Source organism: Spermophilus citellus (assembly GCF_964194105.1).
Source record: "Spermophilus citellus genome assembly, chromosome: 1".
NCBI classification, from domain to species: domain Eukaryota; kingdom Metazoa; phylum Chordata; class Mammalia; order Rodentia; family Sciuridae; genus Spermophilus; species Spermophilus citellus.
The window spans coordinates 74578735-74592706 of record NC_138182.1 but is presented as its reverse complement, the minus strand read 5'-3'; the positions used below and the strand labels follow the sequence as shown (position 1 = coordinate 74592706).

The 13972-nt window shown below is 38.2% G+C and overlaps 1 protein-coding gene across 1 annotated transcript in view; it reads right to left on the bottom strand.

The window, feature by feature from the left end:
• The window catches only part of XPO4 (exportin 4), a 129286-nt gene extending 115740 nt beyond the window's left edge, over positions 1–13546 (bottom strand). Inside the window, exon 1 of the mRNA XM_081288741.1 lies at positions 12725–13546. Within this exon, the coding sequence (XP_081144867.1) occupies positions 12725–12793 (69 nt within the window). The 5' untranslated portion in view covers positions 12794–13546. The remainder of the gene's footprint in view (positions 1–12724) is intronic.
• Positions 13547–13972: the final 426 nt, after the last annotated feature.

Below are 13972 nucleotides of genomic sequence, written 5' to 3'. Positions count from 1 at the left end.
TGTATTTCCAAATATCCTAGAGGCTGACTGAATAAGTCTATCTACAAATTCAGCATAAGGTTCATTAGTTCCTTGTATTACCTTAGATAATTGACCTTGTAAGTCTCCATGCCCCTGTAAAGTTTTCCATGCCCTAACTGCATCTACAGCAATTTGTGCGTACACACCAGGGTCATATTCAATTTGTTGTCTTTGACCCTCATAAGGTCCCTTCCCCAAAAGCATTTCTATATTTCTTTGAGGATAACCAGCTTCTGCATTTCGCCTAGCTGTCTCCATGCAAAATTCCTCATTGGCAACCTTCCATAACAAATATTGTCCTCCGTTTAGCACAGATCGACACATGTTAGCCCAATCTGCTGGTGTCATGTCCAAGTTGGTAACAGATTCGACCATGCTTATTGTGAAGGGAGCTTGCGGCCCATAGGTCGTTACAGCCTCCTTTAATTGCTTTATTGTTTTGAAATCTAAAGCACGGTGAATTCGTTGCCCTCCTGCCTGCTCAAGTACAGGGCATGCTAATCTTTGGGGTCCTGCCTCAGAATTCCGTCCATCAACTACGGGAATTGAGGGCCGCTCAGCGGTAGATGGAGCTGTTGGCTGAGTTACGCCCTCTGGTGATAGAACGGAGTTGGTAGCAACCTCCTGTTGTAATTCTCCACCTGATGGCTGCTTGTCCTCTAAGCTTGCTTTTTTTAAATTTTCCTCTGTCTGACTAGCTTGAGAGACCTTCTCTTTTGCTTGACCTAGCGTTTTTTCTACCATAGTCTGGACCTCTAACAATTTACTTAACAGTTTTTCGGTTTGTTTTTTATTGGATTCTAATCTACTATAACCTAACCCAATAAGGTAGGATAAAACAAAGCCGAAGCAGAATGAAACAAAAACGGAGCAGACAATGGTTGTATCAATTTTCTCTTTCTCAGGGCCGAATAACTTCAAACCTTGAGCCAACCATTTTTCCCAGTTCGCCTGAGAAAATTCTAGGGCTAGGGAGCTCGAAATAAAAACAAAATAAATCAAAACAAGAACACATTGTTTTTTGAGAAGGTCATCCATCCTGTCGCCTTCCCTCAGGGGCGAGCAATTTACTCACCTCTAAGCTTCAGGCGTTCCCCGCACGGGCCGCCAAATGCCGCAGTCTTGGCTGGGCACAGAATCACGAGCCAATCAAGCAGGAACAAAACTTTATTTTGAAAAAGCCGCTAACACTCTCAGCGCCAGCAAGTCAAAAACCGGTCCTCCCACGAGGGTGTCCGACCGGAACCGCGCGCCGACCGGAACCCCGGGGTCCCCCGGACCTCCCCCGGAATTTCCTCCTACTATCCTTCCCCAACCAATGGGAACTCTCCAAGAGTCTGGTAACATGAGTCCGTAACATGAGTCCGGTAGCAGGCCAAGGTGAACAGCGGGAGTCCAATTTGCATATGAATGTAAATCTTAACATAATCATCTCAGTGGCTAGCTGGCGTCACTTTACAACCAAAGGTGCCATACATTGTATATTTGCTTGTGGCTCCTAGCACTTCAGGAAGTTATTAAAATCTGTCATAGATTTTAGAATCTGTGGCTTTTATTTTATTTTTTATGTTTATTTTTTTAGTTATAGGTGAACACAATATCTTCATATTATTTTTATTGGTGCTGGGGATGCCAGTGCCTCACACATGGTAGGTGAGCGCTCTACCTCTGAGCCACAACCCCAGCCCAAATTTATGGCTTTTAAATCTGCTACAACAAAGCAAATATCTACAAGCTTAGAAACAAAAATTAGGTTTAAAGATTGTCACACTCAAAGAAAAGAACACTATTTTAATATAAAGCTTTGAGTGAGCCCAATTACTAATGAAGAACACAATTTTAGAATTATTTATTGTATCATTGAAAATACAGCAGCAAGATAAGGGTGACTGTAAATGCCTGTGATCCCAGCAACTTGGAAGGCTGAGGCAGGAAGATCAAAAGCAACTTAATGGTAGAATGCTTGCCTAGCTTTTGTGAGGCCCTGAGTTCGATTCTCAGCAACTTATACAAATAAGTAAAATAAAGGTCCATTGACAACTAAAAAAAATATTAACAAAAAGCAACTTAGTTGTAGTCTCAGCAACTTAGTGAGACCCTGAACAACTTAGTGAGATCTTGTCTCAAAATGAAAAATAAAAAGGGCTGGGCTGGGACTGTAGCTCAGTGGTAGAGCACCTGCCTGACACATGTGAAGCACTGGGTTTGATCCTCAGCACCACATAAAAATAAATAAATAAAAATAAAGGTTTTTGTGTCCATCTACAACTAAAAATATTTTTTAAAGGGAGGGAGAGCTGGGCATATGGTTCAGTCTAAAGCAGCCCCTGGGTACTACTACTACTACTACTACTAACAATAATAATAATAATAATAATAATAATAAACAAGCATTTAATTATGTACAAAGTGTGAAACTACTTTTGATTTTTTATTTGACCTGTATTAATAAGAATCACCAGAAAAAATTTTAATACTCTATAAAATTTCATGTAATTAAATGCAAATTTACATAAAGCTAATTTTATGTAATTAAACCTTCTGAGAAAAAAAATTCTGCAAGAATCATCAGCTTTAAATGTGCTAAATATTTCAAAATAATTAGAAAATTATCCTATTATAACCTATAAATAACAGCTCTAGCAACAAATGCATTAGTGAAAAGATCCTTCTCAAAACCAAAACTTGTGAATCATATTTTTTTTACATGCTCCAAATATATATGAAAAGAATTTACTTTCTATCTTTGGTTGTGGAGATATATACCCATACATATACACATACATACACATGTAGGTTAGCATAGGCTAACCTAGTTATAAAATGTTTCTTACTACTTAGCAACAGCAATTGATGTCACTCTCAATTACACTAAAAATGAATTTGTTAAAAGTAAAAACATTGAAAACCTAATAAAATGAATTTACAGAAAAAACAAGCTGCAGAAAAACTGCATGACCAATCAAGATAGCACATAAAAGTATTATTAGAATTATATAAAATTGTTACCAAAATGTTTGAAAGTTATAAATTTATTGTTACTCATAAATCACTATATCCTTATTATGAGTAAAATACTTTCTAAAGGAAATAAATGCTTTATATTTTACAATTTTAATGGCACTTTTCCCCTGGTTTTTGAACTACGCTGGACCTTGCAAATTATGTAGCCAGGGCTGGCTATAAAACAAAGACAGTAAGTAGTTCCAGCCTTAGGGGCCGATAACTATGCTGAGCTTTCAGACCTACTAAGAAAGCCACTAAAGATAAGGAAATGGAATAAAACATGACTACTAAATCAGACCTTTATAGGTAAGGCAAAAGAATCTGTCAACCTCAGACCAACTATGCACATTCTAAACTTTGAAAGCCCCTACTGTAAAATATTCTGTCAATAGTTGACCTAATTTTCCCCATGATTACAAGTAAATACAGTAAATCTCTCTTCTCTAAAACAAAAGTGTGTTAGTTTCTATTCATTCTTTGTTACTCAAGATATTTTCCCTTTTATTTGTGAACAGTCATACCTAGCAATGATCAAAGAAATCATTGATAAATAGGAAGCCACAAATGTAGTCTTAATTCAGTCTGAGCCATGGCACACTTTCAAATTTTCTTTAAGATAAAAATAATTACAGACCCTAGTATTAACATTACACATTATACACATGCATAAAAACATTATATAGACTGTTGGGCATAGCTTGTAATCCTAGCTACTCAGGAGGCTGAAAGCAGAATTGAAAGTTGGATGTCAGTCTTGGCAATTTAGTGACATCTCAAAATAATTTTTTAAAAAAAAAAGGCTGTGGAGGTAGCTCAGTGGTAGTGTGCTTACCTAATATGTGCGAAGACCTTAGGTCTATTCCCCGGTACTACCAAAGGGGGGGAAAAAAAAAAATCACATGGTAACCACATATATACAATTTTTATGTCAGGGAAAATAAATTCCATGTTTGCAAAAATTAAACATAAAATAATAAGACATTCCAGAAAACAGTCATAGATTTTTCTAATTACATGCAACATTCAAATTTACTAAAATGATGTATCCATTATATATGATCCTATTTTTGTTTTCTAAAAAAAAGAAACGACTGTGTATATTTGTACACACAAAAACAGAATCGGAAGCTATATACTGAAATCTTTAAGAATGGCTGGGTACACATCTGTAATCCCAACTACTTGGGAGGCTAAGGCAGGAGCAAAACAAAGATGGAGACCAGTCTGAGCAAATTAATGAGACTTTCTCAACATATAAAATTAAAAGGGCTGGGGATAGCTCAGTAGCAGAGTGCTACCTGAATAGTTTCATAGTCTAAGAATTTCAAATTATATTAGAACATGAAAGACTTTTGTCCTGGGACTGCAGTTGAGCAACAGAGCGCTTGCCTCTTACGTGTGAGGCACAGCATTCAATTCCCAGCACCACACAGAAAGGGGCAAATAAAAAATAAAGGTCCATCAACAACTAAAAAAATATTAAAAAAAAAAAAAAGACTCTTGTCCTTCCAATCCCGTTCCCCAGACAGCCATTCTCTCCCATCCCTACCTTCAGTACAAGGGATTAAATTCAGGTGGCACTCTGCTACTGAGCTATCCTCAGCCCTTTTAATTTTTTATGTTGAGAAAGTCTCATTAAGTTCCTCAGACTGGTCTCCATCTTTGTTTTGTTCCTGCCTTAGCCTCCCAAGTAGCTGGGATTACAGTACCCAGTCATTCTTAAAGATTTCAGTATATAGCTTCCAATTCTGTTTTTGTGTATACAGATATACACAGTCATTTCTTTTTTTTAGAAAACCAAAATAGGATCACATATTCTGTTCTATACCTTTTAATTTATTTTAAAGAGAGAATTTTTTTTAATATTTATTTTTTAATTTCGGCCGACACAACACCTTTGTTTGTATGTGGTGCTGAGGATCGAACCCAGGGAGCATGCATGCCAGGCGAGCGCGCGACCGCTTGAGCCACATCCTCAGCCCTACCTTTTAATTTTGAACATCTTTCCATGTACATCAAGTCTTGCCATTTAAAAAACCTACCACCTAGAGCAATGGTATATACCGGTAATTCCACATACTCAGGAGGCTGAGGCAGGAGGATCATGAGTTCAAAGCCAGCCACAGCAACATTGAGAGCAATCCTGTCTCTAAATAAAATACAAAATAGGCAGGGGATGTGGCTCAGTGGCTGAGTGCCCCTGAATTCAATCCCCTGTACCCGCCACCAAAAAATATCAAATATATAGGGCTGAAGATGTGACTCAGTGGTAAAGCACCCCTGGGGTCAATTCCCAGTACCACACCAAAAAAAAAATTAATTAAATAAGGGGCTAGGGTTGTGGCTCAGTAGCAGAGAGCTTGCCTGGCACATAAGAGACACTAGGTTCAATCCTCAGGACCACATAAATAAATAAAGGCATTGTGTCCATCTACAACTAAACAAAAATATTTTTTTTAAAAAATGAAATAAAATATAAAAATAAAAACCCTATCACATATTAATAGGTGTATCATATTTTCAAGAGTTCCATGAAATTCCGTTATATAGAATATCACAGTTTATTAAACCATTTTCTTATAACTACACATTTACATTGTTTTAGTCTTCACTACAGCATAGTACAGGAAGCATTCTTTGTATATATAAAAGTATTTGTACAGGCTGAATAAATGGCAAGTGAAACAGCTGGGGTCAAAGCATTTATTTTTAAGGCTTTTAGAACATACTATGAAACTATCTTCTAAGATTGTCACATTTTATACTTCTACTAACAGTGTCTGTTTCCTCATACCTTTACAACCTGAAATACCTTTTTATTCTTAACTGTTTCTGGCCTGTTCTATTCCAACTTTCTATTCTTTTCCCGTGTCAATGCTACAATGTTTCAATTATTGTCACTTTTGTACTCATTTAAAAATGTACTTCATTTTTTGGTTTTAAAAACATTCTTGGGAGCCAGGTGCATGTAATCCTAGCATCTTGGGAGGCTGAGGCAGGAGGATGGCAAATTCAAAGCAAGTCTCATCAACTTACTGTGGCCCTAAGCAACTTAGTAAGACCCTGTCTCAAAATAAAAAATAAAAGGGTTGGGGATGTGGCTCAGTGGTTAAGCTCCCCTGGGTTCAATCCTTGGTACAACAACAACAAAAAAAAAATTAGTAATTCTTATATAATTACTCTTCCAGATATATTTTCTAATTAATTAGTCCAGTTTTTTTTTTCCTCCCAACTAAAAGAAAGGGAAGAAGGGAAGAAAGATTGTGACTGACAAAAAGAATTGCTAGTATACATTTTCTAATATGTAGTGCCACACCATGGAGTAAAATAAATAAAAATCGATACTCAGTATAATGTATTTTTTCAATAAAAGTAAAATATAAATCTATTATGTTTAATATTGCCAGGCATGGTGGTACACACCTGCAATCTCAGTGACTCAGAAGGACAAGGCAGAAGGATAGCAAGTTTTGAGGCCAGTCTAGGCAACTTAATAAGACTCTAGCCGGGCTGGGGATGTGGCTCAAGCGGTAGCGCGCTCGCCTGGCATGCGTGCGGCCGGGGTTCGATCCTCAGCACCACATACAAACAACGAAGTTGTGTCTGCCGAGAAATGAAAAATAAATATTAAAAAATTCTCTCTCTCTCTCTCTCTAAAAAAAAAAAAAAAAAGACTCTAGCCTCAAAATAAAAAATATAAAAAGGATGTATCTCAGTGGTAGAGCACCCTTAGATTCAAGCCTAGTACCACACACACAAAAAAAGTTTGATATTATGAAATATGAATTAATGATTACAAAAAATTGAAGCAATGTACCTTATACATAAGAGGGGCTCAGGAAATATCCATTAAATGGATGCTCAAATATCTCCTAAAAAAGTTATATTCTCTTGGGCCTTAATAATACATATCCCTTCACCTAGGATATCCTATATCCAACTAAAAAACTACAATTTGTCTTCAAGACTCAAGTTAAGGATCACCTGTTCCAAGAGTCCCTTTCTAGATCCCTACCGCAGTCTGGGATAGATGTTCATCATCTTTACTGTCACAGAACACTACTACATAGTACTTCTAATATTGCCACCCAACAACTCCTAATATTTTTGCCTTTCTCTCCCAATTAGCACTACTTTTTCAATCATTGAAAAGGTGGTCTTTCTCCCATCTGTCAGCATACACAGCACAGTGCCTAAGATATACATACTAAAAAAAAAAAAGTGGGGGATATAGAATGAATGGTCAGAGATTGAATTCCAGATCCAGACTGGTTTTAAGTTCACAGGCAAATTACTATCTCTGAAGCTCAAAGTTTCCTCATGTACAAAATTTAAGACTATCTCACCATCCTGTTTACAGAATTGATGTGAGAATCAAATAAGAATTTGAAATATATCCCTACATATCTGCAGATACTTTCAAAGATATTAACCAAATTCCAATACAATAAAAACTAGGAATGGCTGGGATATATAGCTCATGAGACCCTAAGTTTGATTCTGAGCACCACAAAGAGGAAAAAAGTAGAAAGATCAGTCATGAATCCCTCTTGCCTAGACTTACTAAACTCATTCTTGCTTTAAGACAAATAAAATTATAAAATATATCAATTAACATGTATGTTCTAAACTATCTCATATTATCACTTATATTATATAAGAACAACTAAGAACAACTATAAACAACCTAAGGGATATAGGAACAAAACTAAGGAAATTCAAGGAAAAAAAGGAAATAAAGCACTCTTTAGACTCATGGTTTAAATGAATGTGGTATTAATACTGTAATAACACTAAAACTTTGATTATGCTTTTCTCTGAAATCAAAATGCATCCTACATTTTATACCGACTCCCAAACAAGAAAATGGAAACAAATTTATAGATTACACAATCTCATTTTCAAAAAGATACATTTTAAAGATTTATATATGTATGCTTTTATACAATTAGAGATTTCCTATATAGACACCAAGAAAATCATCCCTGGGAAAAGTGGGAATGGGAGCTTACAGAACTTTTACTTCTTCTTATGTACCCTTCCTCATAGTTTGAATTATGTACTTGTTCAGAAAGGTATCTCTTAAGTTTCTTTTTTTTTAAAAAAAAATCAGGAACAATGTTTATAGTGTATTTTGCTTACATGTTAAAAAGAAGAAAAGTTACATAATACATATATATGTATTAAAACTGATAACTGGGAGGGGCACATGAGGAAATGAAGGAGACTTTTTATTCTATGTATCTGTGAATTGTTAATATCCTTTAAAAAATGAATTTGGGCATTACTGCTATAACTTGTAATTACATAATATGCAGCTATATCACCAAATTTTTAGGTTTACATTTTACATAACCTGCTAAATTCATAGGAGTCAGGAAGATTCTCACCACAGAGAGTACAGAATGAGTGGTTAGCTTTATTTACTCTGATAATTATCTAAAGTCATCTAAAAAATGTAGGATTAGGTTTTTTAAGCAAAACCATCAGAGTATTTTTGGAAAAGACCCTATTTAAACAATGTTACTTGTGCACAATGTTTTCAAAAGAATTTTACTTGCATACTGTGACTAATTTACAACAACAGTCCTTCCTCATTTTAGTTTGTTCACCTTTAAATGTATTTTGCAGAAAGCAATCTCACTGCCTTGAATCGAAAGATGAAGTAGTAGTTACAAGTATCTACAAAAAAATTTTAAAACTCTCTGATTACTATACCTTTGGGGAGAAAAATCCTGCTTTATGCTGAGATCTATAAAAATATCTTTTTTACCTGACAGGTCCAACATAGTACCTCATTTTTGGCACTTATCCAATAACCTCGGTAGAACTGGATATAAATGTATTACATTTAGAAATCTCTCATCAAACAATAAACTGTAATGCTCATATTATAATATGTTGGCTTTGAGAAGATATGTGAATAAAAAATTAAAAGATTAAAAAAAGAATTCTTACAAATAATAAAAAATGCTGATGAGCATGTGAAGGAAAAGGTGTACTCTTACACTACTGGTGGTACTGAAAATTAGTGCAACCACTCTAGAAAGCAGTGTGGTGATTCCTAAAAAGACAACGAATGGAATCACCATACAACCCAGCTCTCCTGCTCCTCGGTATTTATCCAAAAGGTCTAAAATCAGCATACTAGAGCAATATACAGCCACTTCAATGTTCATAGCAGCACAATTCACAATGGCCAAATTATGGAATCAACCCAGATGCCCATCAACAGATGAATGGATTAAGAAAATGTGGAAATATATAGTATATACATATATACACATACACATGCACACAATGGAGTTTTGCTCAGCCATGAAGAATGAAATAATGGTATCTACCAGCAAATGAATGGAAATAGAGAAAATCATGCTAAGTGAAATAAGCCAGACTCAGAAAATCAGGGGTATAATGTTTTTCTCTCATATGTGGAAGCTAGAGCAAAACAATGGAAAGAAGGCAGTTGGCGGGCTGGGGATGTGGCTCAAGCGGTAGCGCGCCTGGCATGCGAGCGGCTCGGTTCGATCCTCAGCACCACATACCAACAAAGATGTTGTGTCCCCCGAGAACTAAAGAAGGCAGTTGGGGAGGGGATTGAATATCATAAAGCAGGGAAGATCACGAAGAGCAGGACAATGAAAGTGAGGAAGGAAGGAAGGAAAAGGGGAAGGAAAATGGGATACATTTAACAAAGTCATGTTATATTAATATATAAAGGTACCAAAGGGATTTCACCTTTATGTATATGTAAAACAAAGGAAGTTTAGAGGAATAGGGGAGGGAGAATAAAGGGAGATGGGGAGGAGGGGAGAAAAGGTGAGGGAAGGATGGGGACTGAATTCAAATTCCTTCCAGGTACAGATTTTGTCAAAATGAACCTGAATACTATGCATAATTATAATGCTGTAATAAAAAAATTAATTTAAAAAAAAGAGTTCTGGAGCCAGGATATAATTTAGTCAGTATAACATGTGCATGGCCTAGGGTTTGATCCCTGGCATTAGAGGGGGGAAAAAAAGTTCTGAAATGGAAGTCATAATGATCAGAGCTCTAGAGCAGCCCATCATTACTTTTACCTCTTTGAACCCTAGTTTCCCCCATCTATAGAACAAAAGAGAGAAGGCTTAGAGAATCTTATTTTCCAGAATCCTTAGTATCTAAGAGAAGTTAATAAATCTATAGACCCTAATACTAAAAGTGTTTGCACCAAAAATTTTGCTTACAATTTCCTTTGATATCCATCCTGAACTCTCAAAGACTTTGCGCTAAAAGTTCTCTTAAGATTGTTCTATGCACTATAATTCTACTAAGTTCATAAAAGAACTATATGGATAGCCTAATGGAAGAAGTATGCAAATAATATATTAGTAACAAAATATATTACTAATTATCTTGAATCTGAAATCTTATTAACAGCTTAAGTATAGCAATTTACTATATAAAAAAGTCAACTCACAGCCAGGCACAGTGGCACATGCCTAAAATCCCAGAGGTTCGGGAAGCTGAGATGGGAGGGTCTTGAGTTCAAGGCCAGCTCATCAAAGCAAGGCACTAAGCAACTCAAGAAGACTCTATCTCTAAATAAAATACAAAATAGGGCTGGGGATGTGGCTCAGTGGTCGCAGGCCCCCCGAGTTCAATCCTGGTACCCTCCAAAAAAAGTCAACTCAGACACACAGGTGGATAGATGCTAGAATCATCATTTTTAGTTATATATTTTAATGCTTAATAATCGAAGGATCAATAATAATTTTAACCATCCCTAAATGCATTAATTTATATCCTGTCTGGTTCTACTATCCTATAGGTTAAGAACCACAGGCTAGTAACAGACAAACCTGAGTGTGAATCCTCAATCTTACATTTTCCATGTAAATTACTTAGCACCTACATGTTTGAGTTCCTTAGTCTACAAAATGAAAATGAGAGTAATAATATCTATAGCTCAGAGTTACTGAGAATGCACTCAATAAATGATAGCTATTAATAATAATAAATTTGAATATAACCTTTACATTGAGGAAGTAAGGATGTAATTCCAAAAAATTAATTTTCTATTTTTAATAACTTTTTTCCAAAACTCTTCTCTTAAATAATAAAAAGCATGTAAACAGGTATCTATATAACATATGAGAGGTAGTGGGGTAGAGTGGAAGGAGAGAAAATCCGGCTTTAGAGTCAGACCTGAGTTCAAGACCTAATTCAGTCACCTAGTAGTCATATAACCCTGGATCCTTAAAGCTGAAGAAGGACTCATCAAATAGGTAAAGTATGTAAAGCATCAAGTTCAATATCTAGGATTCATTAAATAGTACTTACTATCATTTTCTTACCTACCCTTCATAGCTTATAAAAAACCAGCCTTACCAGGAAAGGTACTGGTAAGTACTAACACAGATTATAAAAGGCCAATGATGAACACCGATTTTATCCATTTAAGTAAAAAAGTACTGTTGTTTGTCTGGGTCATATACTCCTTCCAGACTCTAATGAAAATAGGGCCACTAACTCACAGGAAAATTTCAATAAGACCTATATGTCAGGGACTTTAAGAACTTTGTATTAAAGGGGAGATACTAGCTAGTTTATCAAGAATTTGGGAATGTTATCTAACCAGCTTTGTAGCAAAACCATACATTATCTTGACTCATAAGGAAGCAAGTAAATCCTCCTTTTATTACACTTGTCAATTTCTTAAGAAGCTAAAATATCTAGTGGTGTGTATTGAAACAAAACTTGATAAATGAAACTACAAACCATGCTAGTATGATGTTAGATCACATAACCTTATCATCGAACCAAAAGGAAAAAAGAAAATTAAGTCTGGCTGCATTCAATTATTTGAACGTTTGAACCAATTCAAGTAATCAAATAAGCATCTACCGTTCAAAAAACTACAAACGTGTCTTAATTTACAAAAACAAAGCTGAACCAGCAAACATAAAAGTTTACTGAATGACTGAATGTAGTTTATCCTTACTTCTACTCCCTGAATGGCTTCTTAAACTCCCTGAGTAAATAACCTCATCAAACTATTTATGGTAGCATAAGAACGAAGTTAAAGAGTACCAAAGACTCAATTCTCCGAATGAGCGACCCAGAAGGAGCTCGGTACTGGACCAAGTTTTGCCCCAATGACCTTGGTCCCAAAGATTCCGGTCCCTCCCTCCAGCCGGTCTTTCCACGTGCTGCCGGGCGCGGTTACCCCAAAGGTGGCTGGCTGCACGTCAGGGAAAGCGCTAGAAGACCCGAAAGCACGAAGGGAACAAGGGTTGCTAACAGCACCTGGACAGTGCCATCCCTTCCCTCCCGGCACCGACTTCTCCCGCGGCGCGCACACTGACCCACAAATTTTCTTGACCTCCCTGCCAGCTCCTTGCTCTAAGATCCTGTCTGCCAGGCACCGTTAAAGTGAAGCCCGTAGCAAAGGAAACCTTCTAATATCACTACGTTCCAATACCCTGCTAAGGAGCTGGACAGCCAAGAAATAGGGACAGTCCTAGAAAACGGGGACCAAGGCAGGAGGAAAGTAGGATGGAGACTCCTGCGCCACGCCACCGCCACCTCCTCCTCCGCTTCCAAAGCTCCCCGGAGGCCCTTCCCGGTCGCTGGCCCAGCGGGCGGCAAGGCCTTGCGTAGCAGAGCCAGCCGGCGGCCCGTGGATCCCGGGGTCCCGTGGGGGCAGCGTCCTCACCATCAGAACTTTGGCCGCGTTCTCCAGCTGAGCGATCACTTCTGGGGGCCCCAGCGCCGCCGCCATCATGGTCTCTCTTCAATGACGCGCCATGCGCTGCATTATGGGAGCGGGCGCCGCGACCGGCCAATCGCCGCCACGACCCCGGAGCCTCACGCGCTCCCGAGGCCGTCGCAGCCGCGGTCGACGCCGGCGTCGCGGCCTCGGCGGGGCTAACAGTGCCGCCGGGTCCTGGGCGGCCAAGAGGAGACGAGTGTGAGCCAGGCCGCCACGCTACCGTGAAGGCGGCTGCAGCCGGCGCCGGGCGAGACCCGGCTATCCGCCCAGACCGCGACGGCCGCACGTCCCACTCGGCTTTGAGTTCCGCGCATGCGTGCTCTTCTGCGCGCGGGTCTCCTGGCCCCCAGCTCGTGCCTTGAGACCCAGCACCCAGCCACGCGCGGACGCAGGCTCCCTCCCTCAGGGTCCTGCCATCCACCTCGCGTGCTCCTGCTGCTCCTTTCCTTTCCAAACTTTAATGCTAAGCGCGATTTCTTAGTCTTGGAACTGCTGTGCCCGCTTCCCGATTCTGAGAGCGCACCTCCTCTCAGAACGTCTGTTTCACTGCTCCTTCTTACCACAGGAGGAAGCATTCCAAGATAGAACTCTTCGTTTTCTTAATGGAACTCCTTTGTCCCGAGAGTTATCTAAACTTACATGGACCGCGAGTCGCTGAGAGACTCTACAGGAAAGCCCACCCTTAGCACTTAACCATTTTCACTTCCCAAGGGCTGTCTCCTATAGAAGGAAAAAGCAGGGACGCAAAACCTTGACCTTGACCGCCTGGTTCCTTCAATGCAGTAAGACCTCAATTGCCATCAGCTTTGTCTTGTTTAGGGAATTTATAATCGTAATATTAAATATACAATATGTGATGAAAGGTGCATTCAAGTATCTGTATCCCTCCAGCGCTTCAGTCTTTTTTTACAACATTCCAATTCAAGTAATCAAATGCTATTTCATTGTTCAAACTAGTTTTAACTGCACGGTGGTTTGAGTAAGGGGCTTGTTTTAAGTTGACATCTCTTCTGTAACTTGTACCTTTTGGTGCCTGTTCTGCTTTTTGGAACTGCATCAGAATTTCATTATTAACTCCATTATTTCTTGTATTTGACATGTCTACAACTTGAAATTGAGAAAGTAAATTAATGAGGTTTCTATTGTTTGAGAAAGGAAATACCTTTTATTTCATTACCAAAGAGTAAATCT